We start from the raw sequence: 23,373 nt of genomic DNA on the forward strand, positions 1-23,373 counted from the left end.
TCCCTTAGGGATATCACAGCAATTGGCCTGACTCTGCTCAGTCTTCCAGCTTTCAGTACACTGCAGGGATTACTCAGCTCCTCTTCGGCCAAGCCTGAGCATTCCACCCAATATGGGAGTTGTCCTGCTTAATATGTTGTCCCACTCATTTTAATCATAACACGAGCCAGCTATGAGGACCTCTTCTCTGTAGCAGGCAGGTGCTGGGCTATTTCTCATACCTATTTTCTTCTTCCTGCAGCCATCCTTTTTATCCTCCCATAGTGGAAAGTCCTCTAGTACACAGAACCTCTCCTTCCTTTACAACCATCCCTCCCACCTACCTGAAGGTCCTTTCATTCAGATCTCCCTTCTCCATGGGAAGATGTACCACCAAATAAGGTCTACATGTTCTCTTTGTGGGACTGCTGCTACTTATTAAAAGGAGTAATTGAATGTCTTTGTATTCTGTTCCCTAAGACCTTTTGTGTTGCAATTAGAGGAGGCTGTGCTTCACTTCCTCACTGATAAAGTTATCTGATACTCTTCTGGAAAGAAAAATAAGAGCTCACCTCTAAGACCTCTTGCACTTCTAGGCCCTACAAACAAAGATAGAAAGGCAAGTGACTCAAGTTTGAATTGGACAATGATACAAAGGCAAGAGCCCTAAATTTTGGTGAGTGGACTAGGTCTTAGGTGACAGGAAACCCTGAATAATAAAGCAGAAGGCCACCACATCAATAGGACATAGACATACAACAGGAGTAAATGAGTTCTGGGTGGGCCCAAGCAAGCATTATGTTCAATTAATCAACAGCTTTCAGTCCACAGGACAGTTCTGGGGCCCCTGACCGCTTGGAGAAAGCCCTTGCCCCCTTGCCTTTTCTCACAAAGACTCCAGCTCCTAGAGCCCGTCGGTCCAGTGCCTTAGTCTTGTTGTGGCCTGGGCTATACCTTAACCATACCAGAGACCTCATTTTAGATTGATGTTTTAAAAGTTTTCAGTAACCTTATAGTACACACACAGAGTGAAATACACAAGAAACAATATGTGTGTGTACCTGTGTGTGTTTGTGGGACATGTGGGGGAAAAGAGGAGAAGCAGAGGTAGGTTTATGGTGAAAGTGATGAAGCTTAAGAGGCAGGGCTCTCTGTTTGCATAAGCACCTTCCAAGGCTCTGGAGTCGGGCTCTGGAAATGCGTTTATTTAGTTCTATGCTTTTGTAAAATTGTGGAAGTAGAATAAAAATTCTTCCAATCTCAAGAAGTGAATTTGGAAAGATTCTCTGAATGTTTCAATAAGACAGGTGAGAAATGACTGACTCCTGATTTGTACATATGTGAAAGATACATTTTTTAATACTCAAAGTTTTAATTAAAGAACCAAGGGAGAAGTAAGAGAAAATTTTGAATACAATCATTGGAATATGGGAAAATGAAATGACTGAATGATTAAGTCAATAGAAATTGTTCAGCTATCAAGCAGCAAATTGTAACAGTTTTTTCAGATTATCTCAGAAGTGATAATTTATTAAAAGGAAGAGAGAAATTTTCAAATAGAAATGATGAACTGGTTCTTGGATTGCTTAACAATTGAATTAATGAAAAAGAGTGAATCAAACTAACACACTGAAAAATTTTTAAATTTTTTTCAAATTTGACATAAATTGCTGACCTTGATGAAGCTGATCTAAAACTCATCTAAACCAATTGTGACACTATAGTGAGGACCTCAGTGACAAATGGCTAAGCCAGTTAAACCAGGAGTATATAAGATTAGTCACCACACACACACCAAAATGCCCCAAAATCTTACAGCTCAAATATGAAAGAAACATATTAAAGATTTCTCCAAATTCAACAGCTTTAGCAATTTATATGACATTTATTACCTAACTTTTCTAAACAATTAATAATTTTAAGAAACAACTATCCTAAAGAAAAGTCTGAATTATCTCCTAACTTTTCCATAGAAAGCATTATAATATCAGGGTCATTTTAACACACATACACTACTGTATGTAAGATAGAGAACCAGCAAGAACCTACTATATAGCACAATATTCTGTGATAACCCATATGAGAAAAGAATCTGAAAAAGAATTATATGTATATGTATACCTGAATCACTTTGCTGTACACCTGAAACCAACACAACATTGTAAATCAACTATACTCCAATAAAATTTTAAAAAATAGACAATCAAATAATATGTAGCCAAAAGTGTAAGGAAAAGGTATTATAGAATTATGTTGGGCAGTTAATAATACATTATGACTTTTAATACTTTGTGATATTTGTGGTATATGCCAACTCGAGTTTGTAATTTCTCATGATTTCTTTTCTCATTTTCAGCACCTACTTTGGACCTGATTTATAGTATACTAGAAATACTTATTTTTGCTCTTAAGGAGGACACCATTACTGAAGTAGCTTCAGGGCCAGGCCTCAGCTGCCCTCTCCCCTCAAACCTGCATCTGCTCGGTAGAGGAGACTAAAGACTGGAAAGGAGGAGACTGGAACATGCACATAAGGGCCTCTGGAACCCAGAGAAGCCAAGGCCTTAAAGAAAGAGACAGAATTAGAGTCACTTCTCTTAAGAGGGAAAAAGCACTGAAGAATAGCAGAGAGATGCTTGGCTCAAAAGGTCATACAATATTTCATCTCTACCTTCTTTTTTTATTAACATATGGGCAATTGAAGCTCTTTCTATGTTCCACTCCAGACCCAAAGATTACGCTCTCATTCTCCATCTTGGCCAAAAATCTCAGACAGGTGGGAACAAGATTTAATTTCCTTTATCTCAGTAATATTCTAAGTCCCCCAAAGCTTCATTTCACAGACTTGAAGATTTTAACCAAGACTGTTTTCAAGGCTTGAAATAAGACTGAGTAACCACTCTCCCCTCACACCTGTCCACTCACACCTTTATGTACTCACCCACACCCACAGCACTTACATGCCCCGCTCTGCTCTCCTAGCAGCCTAGAGAAGGGAATTTTCACTAGAAAATACTGGTGTCAAGCCATACCAAAAGCAGGAAAATAATGGTACATAAAAACAGGCTGATTTCCAACATGCAGATTCTTTATCATAATTTAACTTTAGAATCAGAAAGATAAGTCTCTCCCAAATTTAGAAACCTCTATTGTGAAATCAGATTCCTTAAATTTTCCTATTTGGATTTTTATTCTAATCTTTCCACTGTTATACTTCATAGTTAGATGGACTTTTCCTCTAATTTAATGTGGGCTTTTATTAAAAAATAATATCTTCTTCCTATTGCTCAGGTGAGAAACACAGTCTTATTCAGAGGGGGTGACTTGTTCCAAGTGTTGGGGTTTTAGCTTAAAAACCTCTTGAAGATTTCAACTCTCCTGGTCTAATAGGACTTGGTTCCTGAAACCAATTTTTCTTCTTTTATTTCTATAATCATTTCATAACTCCATCTAATAGTAATCTCTTTAACAGGGTCTGCAGGGCTATAATTTTGTATGCACAGAAATATCTAGCAAGGTTCAGGATGGAGGCATATTGCAGGCCACTTGCATTTGCAAGATGTACAGAGAAGGTTAATCACAGAGTCTGTGTTCTACACCTGCTTAGGAGGGATGCAGAAATTAAAGTGCAAGTGCTTCTGTGAGAAAAACTTCAAAAGAGCAAAGAAAAGTCTATGTGATGGGCCTAGAGCCTGACACCATGTCAACCAACAATCTGCCTGTTAAGTTCTGACTCTTTTCCCCTTAAGATTTTGAGCTTTACTTTGGTCTCACTATGAAAATGAAAAATTTAACATTTTTTCTTAAAAGTAAAATTAGTCAATATAATTTCATGATTTTTAAAAAAATTCAGAAGTAACTTGCATTTAGGCCCAGCCAGACTAACCTAACGGAGAATGTACCCTCCTTCCACACCATATAATTTTGTGGATCCAGGTCTTGACTACTAGCCAGTTGTGACTCCTGGCTCTCCTCTTCAACAATGCCCAGCTTCCTCACTCAATGTCCTAAACCAGGGTCTCAATCCTCCTTCCAGAGCATTTATGTCCACTCCAATGCTCTATTCTCTCTTCGTTCTTTTCTTTATGTAGGCAATCTTTTCTACACCCAAATAGAGGAGAGATAAGTCTATCTATTCTGCCTGCAAATATTTCTCAAAAGCTGATCATTTTTTTTACTCGTTACCTCTACTCTAGACTGGGCCATTGTTCCCCACTGAATTACTGCAATAGCTTTCTCACTAGTCTCGCCATGGATACTCTTGTTCCAATTTCTAATCTAATCTAATAGTACCCAGAACTACTTTATAGTTCAATTATATACTTTATAACAGAACTACTTTATAGTTCAATTATACTTCTCTTATTTTAATTCTTTAATTATACCATGCTCTGTTTTGCCTCAGGGCCTTTGCACATGCTAAGAAAAAATAAAGCACTTAGGAAAGAACTTCTGTAATTTTCAACCACCACATCTACCCACTTACCTGCATCCATCATATAGTCTTTCTCTTATATTACTATGGATAAAGTGTCTTTGCTCTGATGCCAAGGCCAGCCATCCTCTTGTATTCTAGATCCATACCCTCTTAGCTACTCAAAGACATGGACCCAGCAACTTCCTGCATCATCAATTTTTCCCTCTCTACTATATCATTCTTGCTATGGTCTGAATGTTTATGTCTCCCCCAAATTCATATGTTGAAATTCTAATCACCAAAGGGACGGTATTAGGAGGTGGGGTCTTTAGGAGGTGCTTAGGTCATGAGGGTGAAGCCCTCATGAATGGGATTAGTGCTCTTATAAAAGAGACCCACAGAGCTCCCTAGCCCCTTCTACCATGTGAGGACACAGTGAGAAGGCACTGGCTATGAACCAGGAAGAGGGCCTTTACCAGAAGACAACTACACTGGTGCCTTGATCTTGGACTTCTCAGCCTCCAGACTCTTTGATCCTTCTCAAGGGAGAATCTCACTCCTTACCCTCACCTCTCCACTGAATCTCCAGGTCACTACTAGTTTATGACATAAAATTATTTTAGAAAGACCATTAGAGCCAATAGTAGAGATAAAGAACAATAAAAGAAAGTCTCTCTACTTGAGGACATCACATGATTTTTACCCCCATATGTCTCAAATGGCATCACTGTCCCATGACCCCTCCAAGGAAAGTATATTAGAATTTTCTTTTTCTGGAGCATTATTAGAAAAATAAACTCTATAAGGAAAAAAATGCAGATCCTTATAATTCCTTTTCAGAGGTGTTTACTAAGACCCATATTTTTAATTTTGTAGATGATATATTTCTCTTTCAGGTGTATAGGTCTATGTCATACAAGTGATCTTTTGTTTGCTTGTGCTTACAAAATGCTGCCATGGGGATAATTTAAATGCAAATTAGAAGTCATCCAAAGACAACTTTATTTTATTGTTGTGATGTGAGGCTAATTGAAGTAGTCATTTTCCAGGATAAAAATGTCCTTTAAATAAGAGAAACGGTACAGATGTTTTAACAGATACTAATTTTATTTTTTGCAAATGTCATCCGATTTTGTTTTTCTCATCAATAAATAGACTCTAATAGGGTATTATACAAAGTCATTTTTCTTAAAATAATAGTTCTCAAATCGGTAAAGCAATAATGTGTGGCAGTTTAATAATAGATCTTGGTGCTATGTGACAACGCATTATTTTGAATGGGCAAGGGTTTTAGCTAATGGTGCTAATTTTTAACAATGAAATCTAACTGACTTTAGGTGACCATTGTTAAGGAAGATTTTTCCCCATGTTTAAGATATTACTAGGAGAGCTCTTTTGTATTTGTTAAAGGTGCATTAACTCTTTCAGGCCAACAAGGCTGAGACCATCTTGCAATGAAGATATAATTTCCTAATTGGTAGATTAGGCTCCAGGTTGGGGTGGAGGGTGAGATCTTTATGGAGAGTCGCCCCTGAGTTTTCTCAGGATCTCAAATGCCCAGGAACCCTTATCACCTCTGGTCTCTTTCATTCCAGGTAAGGGTTACTTTAGCATAATAATCTGCAGGTCATGTCTGAATATTCCAGATAATTGTAGATCTCAGCAGGGCCTTCTTTAGAAACAGGGGAGTGACTTCAGGCAGATATCAGAGAAAGTTCAGATGATATCAAAGGGAGAATGCTAATGCCAAAACTTTTTCAAAACTATTCCAACTGCATTTTTTGTTAAGCAAACAGATTTTTCTCAGCTGTAAGAAATAGTGCTGGATATGCAATTAATACTCTGAAGAATTTGGAAAATTCAAATACCCATACATTTCTCCTCACAATTCCACCGTTAACATTGAAACAAGCCATTAAGTTAATTAAAATGACTCCCATCTCATGAAGAATGGCCTCATTTGACTAAAGCAGATATCCTGAAAATAAATATTAATCTAGGAGAGAAAGTGGGAGAACAATACAAATCCTGAAGCACAGAATTATAATTGAGGTTTAAAAGCTGTGAATATAATTAAGATAGTACATAAAGGTAGAGAGGGACCAAGAAGGAAAGGAGTACCTTCTACTATTGAGGTAACATGCCTGTGTCCTCTCTGCCAGGAGTTGACCCTGCAGACTGAAGATAAGGTTTTGGAAATGATCTGTCTCTGAAATACTTCTGAAGGAGATCACACACAAGCGTGTGCATGTGTGCACACACACACTACAAAAAAGATAAATGACTTCTAAAAGACAAGGACACCTATAAAAAAAAGTTTAATCAACAGTTTCTCATCTTATTTCCTCACCATTATTTTCAAAAAATATATCGGGAACAACTCTGATAAATTTAGCGCTACATGTAAGGAAGAATTAGAGAGAAGTATGCTCCCATGTTCAAAGGGAAGCCTTTCTCAGTGGACTAATAACAATCAGATTTCATTTTCCTTCAGGGAGAACTTCTTTTTAAAAAGAGATACAGAGACACAGAGAGAGAGAGACAGGAATTAAAATAAATTAGTACTTATAGCAGAGGAATATTCTCCAGAGAGAAAAGACATGCAGTTTGTAATTTCATGCACTTAATTAATTGCAGTGCAAACCACTCTCATTAGGAGTCCATTTTAAGCCTACCAGCTTGAACAGTCAAAAGGGAGTAATTCCAGTGAAGCCCTGTCCTTGTCTTATTATTGAGAGCTTCACAAACTTTGCCGGGGACAAAGAGTCTCTTCTCAAGACACTCTTCTCTCTACTACCTCCTTTTTTGTTACCCTTTTATGTAAAAGGAATGCACTGAAATGAAAACTCAATTTTCCCCTTTGGTTCCTCCCTACTAACTCTTACTACTGATTTTACAATTAAAGTAACGGAAAAGTCAGAGCACCTCCTGTACTTTGGTTTCAAGAGCAGTGAAGCTTCGTAATACATTTATTAAGGGCTGTGTACCTCTCAGGGGTCTGGGTTGCAAATAATAGAAATCAACACTGATGCACTTAAGCAGGAAAAGGAATTCATCCAAAGAATATAAGAACAAGACGAGCTGGATCCATTGGAAACAAGGAGTAGCCAGGAGGAAACAACATGATCAGTCTGCCTAGGATACTGCTGTTCACCAGCTGGGCACACATCAGCCCTGCTCACAGTGTCAGTAGCCACAACCTCCATGCCACTAATATTCAGTGGTGACACATGTGATGGCGGGTCTGAGCCATTCTCTCAAGATTCAAAGTCCTGGCTGGGAGCATCAGATTTACCACACTGAGCTCTAACTGCTTCAGGGAGGTGCGCAGAGGGGATATCTGTCCCTTCTAGCTTCCCAGGTGGAAGGCTGGGCTCTCTTTCCTACCACACTGAGACCCCTTCAAAACAGAAGATGCCAACCAACCAAACCAGTTTTCCACTCTAGGATCCTACTTTCCTTGAGCTCTCATCCCTTGACTATCCCCAGGGTTATATTCTCAAACAATGAGGTGACAATAGTATAAATTTAAAAAGAGGGTACAGAGCACCTGTCTTTTTGCAATGTCTGGCTGAATGAGTATCAAACCTAGTATCTTAGTCCATTAAGGCTGCTGTAACAGAATACCTTAAACTGGGTGGCTTATACACAATAGAAATTCATTTCTCACAGTTCTCGACTCTGCGAAGTCCAAGGTCAAGGGCTGGCAGATTTAGTGTCTGGTTAATGCCCACTTCCTGGTTCATAGATGGCCTTCTCACCGTGGCTAGGAGTGAAGGGTCTCTGGGGTCTCTTTATAAGGGAACTAATCCTGTTCATGAGTCCTCCTCCCTCATGACCAATCACCTCCCAAAGGCCCCCCTTCCTAATACCATCCCCCCACTTGGGGGTTAGGATTTCAACATATGAATTTGGGGGTACATAAATATTCAGACCATAGGACCTAGGCTCACTCATAAACAAGGTGGTAAGAACTAAAACCAAAATACTTTCCTGTCCCAGTGCTAAACAATTATGGGTCAAAGCTTAAGTGCCTGCTTTAGTGTCAAACAAATCCTGAGACCAAGCAAAAATAACTTAGGTACTAGCTCCATGGAATGCTTGCTCTTAAACTGTAAGACTGTAAACCAACTACAAGTTTACTTCTCAAAACTAACAGTTTGCTCATCAAAACTCTTTATGACCCTCACCTCACTTTAAGACCTCATTAATCCAAAGCTACTAGGACCTTAAATTCTTCTCAATTCCAACCATTTTCCACCTAACAAGACCAGGCTATAAAACTCTATAAATATCCTTTCTGTACTTCTCCCTTCTAAAATATTTCTAAGTTTAAGGGAAGTGTTCTCCTTTATTTCAGTGAGACTACTACTTAGTTTGGCTTGGTCAATATGTTCTGCTGGTGATCTTTTTGGGGAGTCAGCTGCCAGCAGAGCCTGGTTACACAAAATGATCAGGAGAACTCGAAAAGTCCAAGTATTCCTCCCCTCATATTTGCCAAAGATTCCTGTTGACTTACATGTGAAAAACAAAATACCATGAATTTTATTTTTATCTATTCAAAAATGTACTCCCAGCACTTGAAACAGTGTCTATCATATACTAAAGCTCTATAGATGCTTGGATGAATGCAATTGCTGGTAAATCATGAATACAATTTTAATGTAATTTACTGATTGGACAAACACATATTTTCATTACTAGAAATTAAGAGGGGAAAAAACCCACAATCCTGTTATTCAAAAATATCTAATTATTTTCATATTGCTTTCCAGTTCTTAGACACATACAGGCATATATTTTGCAGTCTGTAATTTAAACATGGAGATGTACTTATGTATTTTGCTTTTCTTCCCAAAAGTTCCCAAGGTCTTCCACGTTACCATATAGTTATCATAACGATCATCTTAATGACTAGATAATGGTCCATGAATGTGAATTTTCATTATTACGCATTCACTGTTTTGCCACTGCAAAGGATATCTTTTGCTTATAGGGCAGTTTTATAGAAACACTTAAACCTAAAATCATTAGCCCTCACCTCAGTTTTGCCAATGGACACTGAACAGAACATGCCAGAAATTAAGAACCAAAATAAGAAGGTAAAGATTCTATGCAGTCTTTATTTGCGTAAAGAACCAACAACAATCTGAAAATCAATCAACCTTTACATTTCTTTTAAGACAAATGAAGCCCTCTCTGTGTGGGTATCTTTGGAGTAGAATTAATACCCTTTGCTAAGGCATTTATGACATACTCCACGGTTGCTAGTCACAGATACTATTTCAGGTGGTGAGGATTAAAACAAACGAAAATGACCCATAGAAGAGACCAGAATAAAAAAATTGTGTTTGCAGAGGCATTATATCAAGGTTTTTAGTCTCAGGATTTAACCGTGCAACTCTTATCATATAGTCTTGAATTAAAATTAACATGAGCACAGTTTTCTATAAGATAAAGTCTGCAAGTAATACATTACACCCAAGTTAAGAAAAAACCATATGCATGTGCCTTTGTGTTCTTTCAGTAGAGTCACATTAGTAGTCTCATTTACAGAAGAAAGTTTTCTACAAATAGAATTTGTCCACATAAAATTCACTTTTATTCTAGATTTTGCTGCTACAACTGGCAGCATGATGAACTGGAATAGTATTTGAATCCCAGAAATAGTATTTAAGAATATTTAAGAAAGTAGAGTTGTTTCAGACAACGATCATTTCTCAGAAAGGAAATTCTCAAAAGAAAAACCTAAATGCTAATTAACACCTAAGTTGTTATTATAGCTGGCAAAATAGTTAGAGTTAAATATTAAAAAAAAAACCAGTTGAAAATAAAATAATACTCTGACTAAAAAGATAATACACATTAAGAAATCAGATCCTTCCCCATATTCCACAGACTGTAATAAATCTAGGACACAGCTGAGTAGCTTGAAAGATGCAAAACTTCCCAAACACCAGAAGTTGCTGCTGTTTCCAACAGATGATGAAAGTACTAGGAACCAAAGGCTACCATTGTGGACCTACTTATCTGGGCTAGAAGAACCCCTGTGAGCTTTGTAAAAGACTTACTTATTAGGCTACACTTCTGCCTCCCTGAATCTGTCAGAGGACAGCTGGACCAATTCTTGAAAATGTTTTGAAATTCAGCTCTAATTCAGAGAACTACCTGAGATAGATAATTCCTCCTCTGTTCCTTATCCCTCTATTGCTCTGTGATTTCTCTTTTCTGTCCAAAGCCCCTCTCTTGTTCTTCCAAATTTCGTAGTTAGGTCTTCTGGAACCCTTGTTTTCCTGTGGTAAACAGACTGTCCTTCATCCTCACCTCCCCTCTGAAGAGTCACCCACATCCTACCTTCCTTCAAACATGGTACTTTGCTGAGGACATCACGGCCCTGCAGTGAACTGGAGGAGAGGCTGCTCTTGTTCTCAGTGCCCTCACCCTCTTCCTGAGATGGGGTTGGTGCTCTCCTAGTTACTCACATTAACTTACTGGGCATTACTCCTCTGTCCTCTTGCAAAACCTCTCTTTTGGCATCGATGCCAATCAACTCTACTTCATCACTGACTTCTGCCAGTCTCCCTGTTCTCTATGTCTCATTTATTGAAAGCTGTCCACCTTTTTAGCACTTTGACACCTTGATCCCTGCTGCTATCCTGTGTGACTTCACTGTTGTTGTGGAAGGGTTACCTCATGCCCAAATCTCTCAATTCTTCAACTACTTCTTTCCCACTGCAGTCACTCTCTTCGCTGGAAACCCGCTAACATCTTGAAAACCACCTTAAATGACCTAACTTAAATCAGAAGGCCCAAACATCCTATCCTTAAATATAACCTCCTAACTTTTCAGCTTGTTCAGTTATTCTAATCTCACCTCTTTGACATCATGGAGCCCACTAGAAATCTCAACCCTCTCTATATCTGTACCTTCTTACATTCACTCAGTTCCATACACAGCTTAGGTGCCACAATTCATCACTTCTTTCACTATCTTGCCAAACTCTCAAATCCCTTTCCCAGTTTTTCTTACCTTGCAACCCCACTTTCCAATTTTGAATCAACTGAACTATTTGCTTTCTCAGTGCCTATACCTTGGGTGCTCAGCACTCCTGGAGAATATTCCAAACCCTCACACATCGGTTACCTGAAAAATTAATGATAATGATTATCAACCATACCTACAACATGGCCTATTGTTCTAGCCACGCTAAACAGTTTTAGTTACCTGAATGCATACATCCCGCTTTCTTTGGTCATTGGACTTTGTTGTTCTCTCTGCCTGATACCATCTCCTTTAGGTCTCAGCTTAGGTGTCAGTTCCTCATAAGCCTATGCTAATTTGCTCCCCTGTTATCCTGCATTACTCTGCATGTCTTCAGTCATATATGTGCATTATACCTAACAAATGGGATTGCAGTTGTCTGTTTTCTTGTTTGTGTGCCCAGCTGAATTCTAAACTCTATGAAAGAAGAGACTGTGTTGGTCTTGCTGAGCCTCCCATCTCCAGTTCATAGCTTGGTGTGTAGAAAAAATAGACACTTGTTAATGGTTGAATGCATGTGTACATGAATAGATAAATTCATAACTGATACAAGATGGAGTAGATGAACATTTTCACCAATGTAACATGCAGTTATTCTTTTTTATTTATAAAATTTCACTTGATTTTCTAATATGTGTGGAAACATACAACTTTAAGAAATAAAGTTAACCTCAATTAAATAATATTGGAGAAATAAGAAGGCCAGAGTCACATGTTAACAGGGGCACAGAACAGTTAGTGGAGGAGGAAAGAAGGAGAACACTCCTAAAATATATGACTAAAAAATGGAAAAGGTCCAGAGAGTCAATTGTATATTTTTGTATTCTAAAATGTGTATTCTAAATCTTATTTGTATATTTTAAATTATATATTTTAAGTTTATTATTTATGTATACTAAAGTTTTGAGTTTCTATGTATAGCTTCCATACAACGAGGTGTGTGTGTGTGTGTGTGTGTGTGTGTATTTATTATTGGCATTAAGCATTAGTCACATTTTTTTTAGGAATCACGTTGGAATAAAAATCAGAACACCCTGAGGTAAATCCCATTTGGAAACGCGGGCAAAGGTCTCACCTTTCCCAGGCTCAGAGCCACCAACTTTAGGGTAAATGATGCTAATCTAGCAAATAAAGTCAATCCAGATATGTTAAATAAACGACATCAAACAACTAAATGGCATACTATTTTGATTGAATTCCACAGATTTGGAATAGGTCTAACAAAGCTTAGCTCCACTTAATTCCTTTTAAGTGGATAAAAGATTCTAAATGAATGAGATAAATTGGTATAGTAAATAACACCTAAATCCTAAGCTGTTAGAAAGAATTCTAACCAACTAGCCAGGAGTTTCAGCAAAACCAACAATAACAAAAAAGCGTGTTTAACACAAGAGGTCATATAGTTTTCTCATAGTTCTTTTTCTGTATACAATTTTATTTTAAAGAAATCTTTTTTCCATTTTGTGGTGCTCATTTGTAGGCGGAAAGAGTTTGCTAACTTCATCTTTTCCTGAATTTCAACTGAATGCATTTTTCTTGTTTTATTCTTCTTGAACTGATATCCTTTGGCCAATATTAAGTGTAAATTAATGTATACATTTATGGAGCACATAACAATTAAACAAAGGCCATTCAATCAGAGTGCTTTCACCTACTTTTCTTCCCCACAAACATGATATTGCAAGACAGAAGAACATGACTTTGAAAGAACTGGAAACTCTCCCCAAACACTTCAGTGATTATATAAGGATGGTCAAACAGGGTAGTGTTTGTGGAAAGGCAGCTATCTGAGGAGCTGAAAAATGATGATTCTCAGGTGGAAACAATTAAAGTGTTTTTATTCAGCTCTGCACTCTGCCTGCCACAGTACCATGTTCTTCGATCACTTTTCATGGTAAATTAAATGCTTCACCAGGTTCATTTTTAGAAAATATGGGATCTCTAACCAATCTATACTATCAAACAAGTAAAGTTGACATAGGAAGGTTTGAAAACAGGGACCAGGTGCTCTGGTGTGCTAAACGCACAAGTCACCACTCTGTTTAGTGGTTTTATGAACATGGGAGCCTGGTGAGATAGAAACCTTTGATTACAAAAGTAAACCCTCCCCAGTACATGTTACTTTACTGACATACAAATAGAGATCAAAATACTGTGGTATGGTATCAGTCCACTTGAGTAACCTTAATTAGGATGCCAGAGAGTACTACGAGAATGAAAAGCACTACAGTAGTCTGAAAAAGAAATGAGAGTTTGATAATTAACGTATTCTTTATTTTAACCAAATTGTCATTTATTGGAAATCTTTTTCATTCATTGGAAATCTTTTTACTTTCTGGAAATTTAGGGCGTGACAGGTACCATAAAACACTCAGAGTTTCTGTGATGTGTGAGGGAAAACTGTCAGCATTATTTAGTTGTTTATCTTAGCTTAGATTAGATTCAAGATGTCATTTACTAAGATATTATATAGCAAAGTGTTCCATCACTCTTAGAGTCTATGTTACTCTTGAAACTCAAAAATTTCAAAGCAAAGTAAAACTTGATTCAATTAAATAAGAGTAAATGCTATAGAAATGAGTCTTGTGATGTTTTGTGGATATTCTGAGAAGTTTTGACAAACACTATACAAATAAATTGCATTTAAAAAAATCAAAGACAAAGGAATCCAGTTGTTTTATTGTTTTTTTATATAGCATGTGTCTTTACGATTATTGCAAACATTGCCTCCTTATTACTTTGCAATGATTATTTTTAAAACCAAATCCAGCTCAAGAACGCCGTATTTCTGAAGGGATATTTTATAATCACAGTCATGTGTGCCCATTTTCAATTTTAGAAATCGTTGCTACTGGGTTATAGATCTTCCACATCGCTTTAAGCAAGAACTTATCAGATAAATATCTTGAAACTTGAGCACATATCCAATATGAAGGTGCAAGTCTCACGGGTTCACCATGAAATATAACTCTTCAGCTTCATAAATCCTTATATCCACAATACTTCAAATCTGAAATGCCCACTGTCAATACCTTCTTAAGTTAAAAGGATGAAATTTGAAAAATCAGATGTCTGCTTTAACCAAGCTTCTGTTTCTCTTCATTTTATTTTGTGTGGATTTTGATTCGGTAACAAAATGTTGAAAATTAGCTTTTTTATGTTCACACTAAGGCACTGTGTGTACTCAGGAACATTAGATGATGGGCAGCTGATCAAAGAATCCAAAGTCTAACTGGCATCTGGGACCAGCTCCTCTGTGAATGGCACATAACTCAAGGAAATATTTCTGGAAGATCCTTATAATATGAAGCCTTATTTGATTAAAGTAATCCTTCCTCCTATGTTGGGGAGTTGATTTTTTTCCCCAAGAGTGACCATTTCTTCCTTTAACTTCTTTTCATTTTCTTTTTTTTAAATAGGACATAGTAATACAAATGCGCATAGTGTACTTCTCCAGACAGGTAATGGGGCACTAGTGATGAGAAAGTGTTTGTAATATTCTCCACCCACATGTATCCCTGAATATACATCCATCCAGAGGTGTGTCATCCTGTCACAAGGGGACAACTTACTCCTTGGCTTTCATTTTATTACAGCTGATGCAGCAGTAAAACACAGGTAGAGAGATTTAGCACTATCTCCCGTTACCCTCCCTCTGCTGCCACAATCTCCTACTTGTGTGCAAGAAGCATTCCATGTGTGGCAAGCTAAACCCTCCTCAGAGTATCTGGGGGGTCCATGGATCACCCAGGGAAAGTAAGCCAGTGCCAGAGTTGGGGCCAAGGGGAGCTCCTAATTCCTCCAGAGGATTCTGACCAGCGAACTATGTTGAAGTCAGCAAGGGTTGTTATAGAAGTGAAAGAAGGAGGAAGTAAGGAATGAAGAGGACCTCTGATCTCTTTCCAAACATAATTGAATAACCTTTGAAAGCAGGGCATGTCTGTGGACTGATGCCAAAAGCAAGACCTAGACTTCTTAACACAAATGTGACAGGTCCATAACAATCTTAACTTTCTGAACCAGGAACAAATTTCTGGTTGCCTCCTAAATCTGCTAGAACACCCATCTCTACCCCAAGAGTTATTAATAGAGGATCTTTGAGGCCAATTCTAACAAGGAAACTGATAAAAACAAACAGGATTTGCTCTGATATTTTTGCAAATAAGTGTAGCAGTAGCAGTAGTGGTTATACAGTAAGTAGCTATAACATGCCAAAAGAGTAACAAGTATTTTATCTTCACAATAAAACCATGAGGTAGGTACTCTCATTATTTTTATTTTTGCCCTTTAGAAATTAGAAACTTGGAGTGGTAAGGAACTTTCCCAAGGTCAGATAGCTCGTAAGTGGTGATGCAAGACTCAAATTCAGACCACCTTATCCGGAGTCCCCACTCTAAACCACTTACTACTCTGCCATTGTCTACCATGAACATATTGTCTTTTCATTCTCAACTTTTCTGTCTGCCCCCTTAATGCTTGGATGTCCTATTTGCCACCATTCAATATTCAAGGGATCAACTGTCCTTTTCTCTCAGTACAATTGCCCTGCAGGTTAAGTGTCATCCTTGTTACCTCCTTTGCCCTTATCAAGCTGCCTCCATTTCCCCCTTTCCATTTTCTTCTCCACCCTGCAAACTTCACTCTTTTCCTTTTCACTGTTTTTCCCTGTTATCTGCCCATCCTCGTTTCTCTTTTCTCCAGCCTAATTCCACTGCCATCTCACTTATCCTTGTTTCCCTGACTGTTCACTGTGACACTTTTCCCTACACACACACACATTTCAGAGGTTATTAATATTACTACCATATTAAAAGTAAACAGAAAATAAAATGCAAGCCATGATGTGAGAGAAAATATTCATTTATAATACATATATCTAACGAAAGACTCATGTTTAGAATATAGAAACACCCCCCAGAAATCAATAAGGTAAAAAAAACTGGATAAATATTTAAATAGGCATAGCACAAAAGAAGCCAATAAGCATATTAGAAGGTAAACACTATTTCTACTCATCAGGGTAATGTAAATTAAAACCACAGTAAGATACTGCTACACATTCACTAGAATGGCTAAAATGAAAGGACTGAGAATACTAAGTGTTGGTAAGGATGCAGAACAACTGGAACTTCCACACATTGCTAGTGGGAGGATAAAATAGTACATCACTTTGTAAAATTGTTGGGCAGTAGTAAAAATAAATATATGCTTACCTACAACTCAGAAATTGTACCCCTAGGAATATAACCAAGAGAAATAATTGCATATGCGCACAAAAAGACTTGTATAAAAATGTGCGTAGCAACTTTATTCATAATAGTTCTAAACTAGAAATACCCCAAATGTCCACCAATGAAAGCGCATAGATAAATTATGTTATATTCATACAATGGAATACTACACCACAATAAAAAAGAACAAACTATTGATACATACACCAACACGATAAATATCAAAAAACATTCTGAGTGATAGAAGCCATACACAAAGAGTATTTACTATCTGATCCCATTTATATGATGTCCAAGGAGAGGGAAAACTAATCTTTAGTGACAGAAGATAGGAAATTACATGGTGATTACATGAGTATACAAATATATAAAATTTATCCAGATGCATACTTAAGATTTATGTATTTTACTGCATGTAAGTTATACATATATAAAAAGTTTTTAAGAAAGTAAATGGATAGAAAACTGTTTAGGATAGAAATATAGAAACCTATGACATTCCAAGTTCTTGCCAAGTTCATAACATTTCAAGACATTAATAGATGTCTCTCTTACTTCAGTAAGAGTCAATAAACAGCCACGAAGCCTGCATCATCCTATCCTATTCTATATGGAAAACTAACTGGTGGGTGAATTCAAGGTTCTGGGCATCCCGGGCCTTACAATTCTGTTTTGTGATCACTGAAAATTTCAAAATGTTGCTAAATCACAACACACACAAGCTAACACCTTAGGCATACTTAAAGAGAACTGTTAAATAGTGGACATTTGAACACATTCATATTGCCTGGTTAAAACAAATCCAAGTAGAATTGTGAAAGTATTAATTTTAAAAAGTCCTCCTGAACTCAGGCTCTTGACCCAGGCACTTTGTAAGGAAGTTAATAGCTGCCATACATAACATTCATTTTTGCCCACCAACATTCCCTTAAGAAACCACATCATGGCTTTCTAAAGGGGTAGCACAAGTCTCTAGACCCACTGTGTAATACTCGACAGAGCCAAGTGTCTGATGTGCTGATATCCCAGAAGAAAGAGCAAAAATAAATAAACAAATCCAAAGGGCATGAAAAGTCTCCTTTCCCCTCAGAGATTCACAGTTGCCAATGTCTCAGTGTAAGTTGACAGTGGAAACTGGGGGCCTACTAACCTTTAATGACGGGAAATGGGGCTGTAGAAAACCTAGCTAAAATAGTCTAAGTTACCCATGAGCCCTTTCTGATAGCTGTGAAGGAAACTTGTATTCTTGGTTAACTGGAATGTCTACAGAATGTCTTCCCTAACTTTACCATTTGCTTACCTTCCAAAGCTTAGATAGTCCAGAAAATTATACTCCTGATTTTTACATTTCTCAGATACTCAGTTGACAAATATATATATTTTTTGGACCAAATGATCAATTATTTATTCACTTGATTCATTCTTTCTTTCTTTGTTTTTTTTTTACATCCTTATTGGAGTATAATTGCTTTACAATGTTGTGTTAGTTTCTGCTGTACAACAAGGTGAATCAGCTATATGTATATGTATATCCCCTCCCTCTTAAGCCCCCCTCCTACCCTCCCTATCCCACCCCTCTAGGTCATCACAAAGCACTGAGCTGATCTCCCTGTTCTATGCAGCAGCTTCCCGCTAGCTATTTTACAGTTGGTAGTGTATATATGTCAATGCTACTCTCTAACTTCTTCCCAGCCTCTCTTTCCCCGCCGTGTCCTCAAGTCTGTTCTCTATGTCTGTGTCTCTATTCCTGCCCTGCCACTAGGTTATTTTTGCTTCAAAAGATAACAGGAATCCCTTTAGGACATCCTTAGTCTTTGTTTCTGCCACTCTTATCCATGGTTTCTCCTGGCTGCCTTCTGGTACAGACAAGTCACTCTTGTTTCATCTCTCTAAAAGACAAATTCTTTCCTCCAAAATACTGAATAAATTTGTAAATGGTAAGCACTGTTTTGCTTATACTTGAGTCTTAGATCCTTGATTAAAAAGGAAACAAACTCTGAACCAACAGAAGTACTATCATACAGACAATATATAGACAAGAACCTCTAAGTTCTTTGGCACTTGGAGGCTATTTGCTTTTAGCAACACATTCAAATTTAATTAAATAAGCTTAGCTTTTACCTGAGATTTTTAATTATATGCATTGCCTAACTACACAGAGGCATATTAAATATACTGCATCAGTTTCTTTTAAGGGCACATCATATAACACCAGCTTTGAAAGAGAAATCATGTTTAGCCACCAAATTTTTTGAGCTACCAAAGTTAATTGAATACAACACAGACTTAAATTAGTTCATTTTAATTTTAATTATAACTATAATCCATTCTTCCTCAAAGGTAGAGAAAGCAAGATAATGATTGTAAGATAAACCTGCTGTGCAGAAAAGCGTTTATACGAGGCCTGCAACTGTTATCATTAGAAAAGCCTGTTGGAAAGGTTAGCCCTTGGCTGGCATCTGTGAACTTGGATTTCAGGAGGGTTCCCACCATTCCCTAACTGGTAAGAGTGGCCAACTGCCTAAACTGGTTGTGCAAAAAATGTGGTTTATGCTGAACAACTGCTTTCCTTCTGGGAATCTGGAATTTAGGCACATGCTACAAAGAGGGTGCCTCAGTGACCACCCCCCAGTAAAAATTCTGGGCACTGAATCTATCTTTTATTTTTTGTTTTTAATTTTTTTTATTGTGGTAAGAACATTTAACATGAGATCTACTCTCCTGACCAAATTTTAAGTGCATAATACAGTGTTTTCAACTATAGCCACAATGCTGTACAGCAGATCTCAGGAGCTTATTCATTTTGTAATTGAAACTATATGCCCGTTGAATAGCAATTCCCCATTTCCCCTACCCCCAGCCCCTGGCAACCTCCACTCTACTCTGTTTCTGTGAGTTTGACTCTTAAATACCTCATACACACACGGAGTCTTTAATAAGCTTCCCTGGTGAACACATTTCACATGTGTTGTCACAACTCATTACTGGAGGAATTAAGTGCATCCTGTCTGACTCTACTGGGAGAAGGAACTCTTGGATGCTTGTATCTGGTTTCCTCCAGATTTTACCCCATGTGCCTTCCTCTTTGTTGATTTTGCTTTGCATTCTTTTTCTGTAATAAATCCCAGTCATGCATACAACTATTTACTGAATTCTGGGCTCTCCTAGCAAATTAATGAACATAGGGGTGGACTTGGTGACCTCTGACACACCTGGCAGTGAATCCTGTTCTCTACACAGATGAAGTGGTGTTGATGCCGACGAGGGGAAATTGGATTTCTGAGACAGTATTTTTCAAAGCTCAGATCAAGCTGCCATATAAAATTCCCACCTGATTTAGTGTGTCTGATCAACAGGTGTACAGTCTTCTGTATATACATGGTTCATCCGAAGGAAAAAAAAAAAACAACCAACCCAAACACATCACATATGTAATTCCTCTTTCCATCACTTCAAAGTAAGAATTCGTTGTCTTCTTATTTACCTAGTAGTGGTTTCCTCATAACTTTTAATAAGATAGGTGCTTTGAACCGGTCTGTAACAATTCAAACAGCTGAATTCAATATCTTAGATGACAGTTATTGCTGAAATTTTTTCTGACCACAACTTTTCTAACAACTTTTAGGAAAATCCAAAAGGTACCTCTCTAGACATACATGCCTTGAACTTGGCAGAGAATGAGGGAGATTCGCATTTTCAGCATAACAAATTGCTCTGTTCTTGTAATCCTAGTAAATGCTCAAGAGTCTGTCTATGTTCCACTGGTTTCCTCCTCTCTTCTTAAAATGCAGCTGAGCTGGCCAAAGAAACAAATAACGGATGTGCCCACTATCCTCACTTTCTCTGACAATATTTTATCTGGTGAATTGCTACTAAAGAGTAAAAACTCCATTGTAAACAGCAGAAGAAGAATAAAAACATAAATACTCTGCAAAGTAAGAACTAGAAATATTACATTTGTAATTGGAGGCCTCATTGCATCTGATTCTTCTATACATACTAACGCAGAATAAAACTGCCTTGTGCTGGGAACTGAAACAGTATTCTGGTAAGCAACACCTGAAAATGTCAAAGGCCAAATTATCAGGCTCATGACTATAACTGCATATTTCCTTTGATTCTAATTATAGTACAATCTATTCTTGATTCCAAATTTGCTTTGCATCAATGAACATTGCCTACCATTTCCAGATATGTATGCCTACATGGTAATTTGTCCATTAGTTCTCATTTGTTAAGAAATTTTCTATTAAATTACCTATGACCAATATCAATTTCCAAGTCCAAGTCCCCTTCTTCAGATACTCATTATCATTCATCAATACCTTTTCAAGTCCTCCTTGTAAAATAATTTGACTAAAATGTCTTCTCCTGCAGAGACTGCAACATTACCTAAGAAAAAAATCACCCTTCTTTCTTTTGGCTCTAGAAACCCCATTTTCCTTCTGCTCAAATCAAGCAATGAGCCACAAAACTCAAAAGATCACAGATAACCATCACCATCTAAAATATAAAATGGGGAAATGTCACCAAGGTCACTCACCCACTGGAGTCTGCGGAAGTGATAGCAATCAGGGGTAGAATCTTCAGGGGGAGGCTGGTTGGTCTTTGAGTGTTCTCCAATTCACTTTTCAAGTCAGCTTGTTCCAACTGTCTGAAGGCGAGAGGGGGAAGCTGGACACTGCGGCAAGAAAGTCTCCGTACAAGATAGGGTTCCATTCCTCGCAAAGGGTCTTCCTCTTCATTAGTGGAATGCAGTGTTTCCTCAGAGGCCTAAGACAAAAGTTCAAGAAAGTACAGTAATCAACAAAAGTCCCATGATTTATCATTACATGATGGCTTTACACTTTTGGAGAAAGAAATTGAAGGAAAATTATACGTGAAAAATGTTAACTAGAAAGCAATGATATTAACAGAACAATATTTGGTGAAAAGACTACAACTAATAACTGAAATCTAGAGTTATTTTAAAAATAGTACAGTTGTTCACCAGTATATTTAGATATGGCTTGGTTGTTAACAATTAACTGACATTTCCAATAATCTTAGAATTTATGAGTTTTGTGCATGAATTCTATGAAATCAAGGGTAAATCAAAACATTTTTCTACCAAATATGAATTATGGAAATTTCATATATATATGTGTGTGTGTATATATATATATGTATGTGTGTGTATATATATATATATATATATATATATATATAAAATCTTGACATATTACATACCCATAAATACATGAAGAAAGAGGAAGAAAATGAGTCCTATTTTTTTTCTTCATAATTAGGACCATATTTGTAACATATTTTCATATGTCACATGTTACTCAGATATTCTTTACAAAGTTTTATGATAAGACTTTGTGAGGGGAATGAAAAAAAAGACATGAACATCTGAGTACCAAGTAGAAATATATTTAAATCACAGCTGAATTTTGCGAATAGAAAATTTAATATTTTTATTCTAGTTAAAAAAATATACTGCTACATAAGTAATAATTATTTCCAAGTGGTTGGAAAGTCTAGTCTGGCAACGTTTATTATATCCATATACACAGAATGATAGAGCCACCAAATGTTATCAGATAACACACTGAGTTTTAGAATCCTTGCATTGCCACTTTGCCAGTTGTGTTTGTAGAGTGTTGCTTGATCTCTCTAAGTCTTCTGTTTCTTTACCATAAAAATGGAAATAGATCCATTGTCTCTGCAGCACACATTTGTTGGCCAAACCTTTGCTTTTCTATCTCCGTGTGAGTGGCCTTTATCCCCTCTGAAGTCCCAAACCACTATCCTCCACACCCTGTTTGGTCTTTAGGAGCCAAAGGTGGTGTTTCAGGGAGGGCTTTGGTGAGTGACTCTGTTCTTTGGGTGGGTGGCCAGGCAAGGTCTCTCCCATGGACCAGTGTGTAGGGGAGCAGAATTGGCCACCCTCGGCTGTGTCTCTTTGGCATATTGTTTGAAGTGGTTATTTCCTGAGACGTGGAAAGGAAGGGCTCTGGAAACTAATTAGGAGTTGCCCTTTCCTAAAAAAACTTTCCATTGGTAAGGGTGACTCCCTGTCAGGATGGAGGATGACCCACCCATTCCCCCCCCCCCCCCACAAAAATGGAAATAATATCTACCCACAAGAATTAAATGAGATCATGAATGTAACGTGCATAGCTCATTACCTGCAATGTGATAAGCAATCATGGCAATTTCCTTTCCTTCTGAGTTGTACCAGTGAAGAAACTAACCCAGAGAGGCAAAGTACTTTCTCCAAAATTAGCCTGTTGGTTATAAGTTAAAAGTGCATTGACTTTGCAGAGTCTAGACCTAGTTTAGAACCTTTGTTGTACTTCTTACTATACTACCATCTTTGGGCAAATAACTTAGGCTCACTGAGATTGGTTCTCCATTTGAACACTGAGGGTAATAATAATATTTACTTCTCAGGGTCATTGTCTGGATCAGAGATACAAAGTGTATGAAGCACTAATAGATGGCCCACAGTTTGCACTCAACAAAATGGCAGCTATTATTATTATAATCCAGGCTAATTCCCTTTATCTTTTCATAGCACTATACTGCCTTTGATACTTCATTCATCCATATTTTTTTCCGAAAACAGAAAATTTGTCTTTTTTCTGATTTATAGCTTGAAAAAAGTGAAAGGACATGCAATTGTGGCTTCTATTCAGCTTTGGGTTTTATTGTCTGAT

At 37.4% G+C, this 23,373-nt stretch overlaps 1 protein-coding gene across 2 annotated transcripts in view; it reads right to left on the minus strand.

The window, feature by feature from the left end:
• PDE4D (phosphodiesterase 4D) overlaps window positions 1-23,373 on the minus strand; it is a 1,110,708-nt gene that overhangs the window by 915,471 nt on the left and 171,864 nt on the right. For both annotated transcript variants that reach the window (XM_036845542.1, XM_036845544.1), the window contains exon 2: window positions 21,213-21,442. In XM_036845542.1, the coding sequence (XP_036701437.1) occupies window positions 21,213-21,442 (230 nt within the window). The remainder of the gene's footprint in view (window positions 1-21,212; window positions 21,443-23,373) is intronic.

The sequence above is a fragment of the Balaenoptera musculus genome, chromosome 3 (genome assembly GCF_009873245.2).
Source record: "Balaenoptera musculus isolate JJ_BM4_2016_0621 chromosome 3, mBalMus1.pri.v3, whole genome shotgun sequence".
Classification (NCBI taxonomy): Eukaryota; Metazoa; Chordata; class Mammalia; order Artiodactyla; family Balaenopteridae; genus Balaenoptera; species Balaenoptera musculus.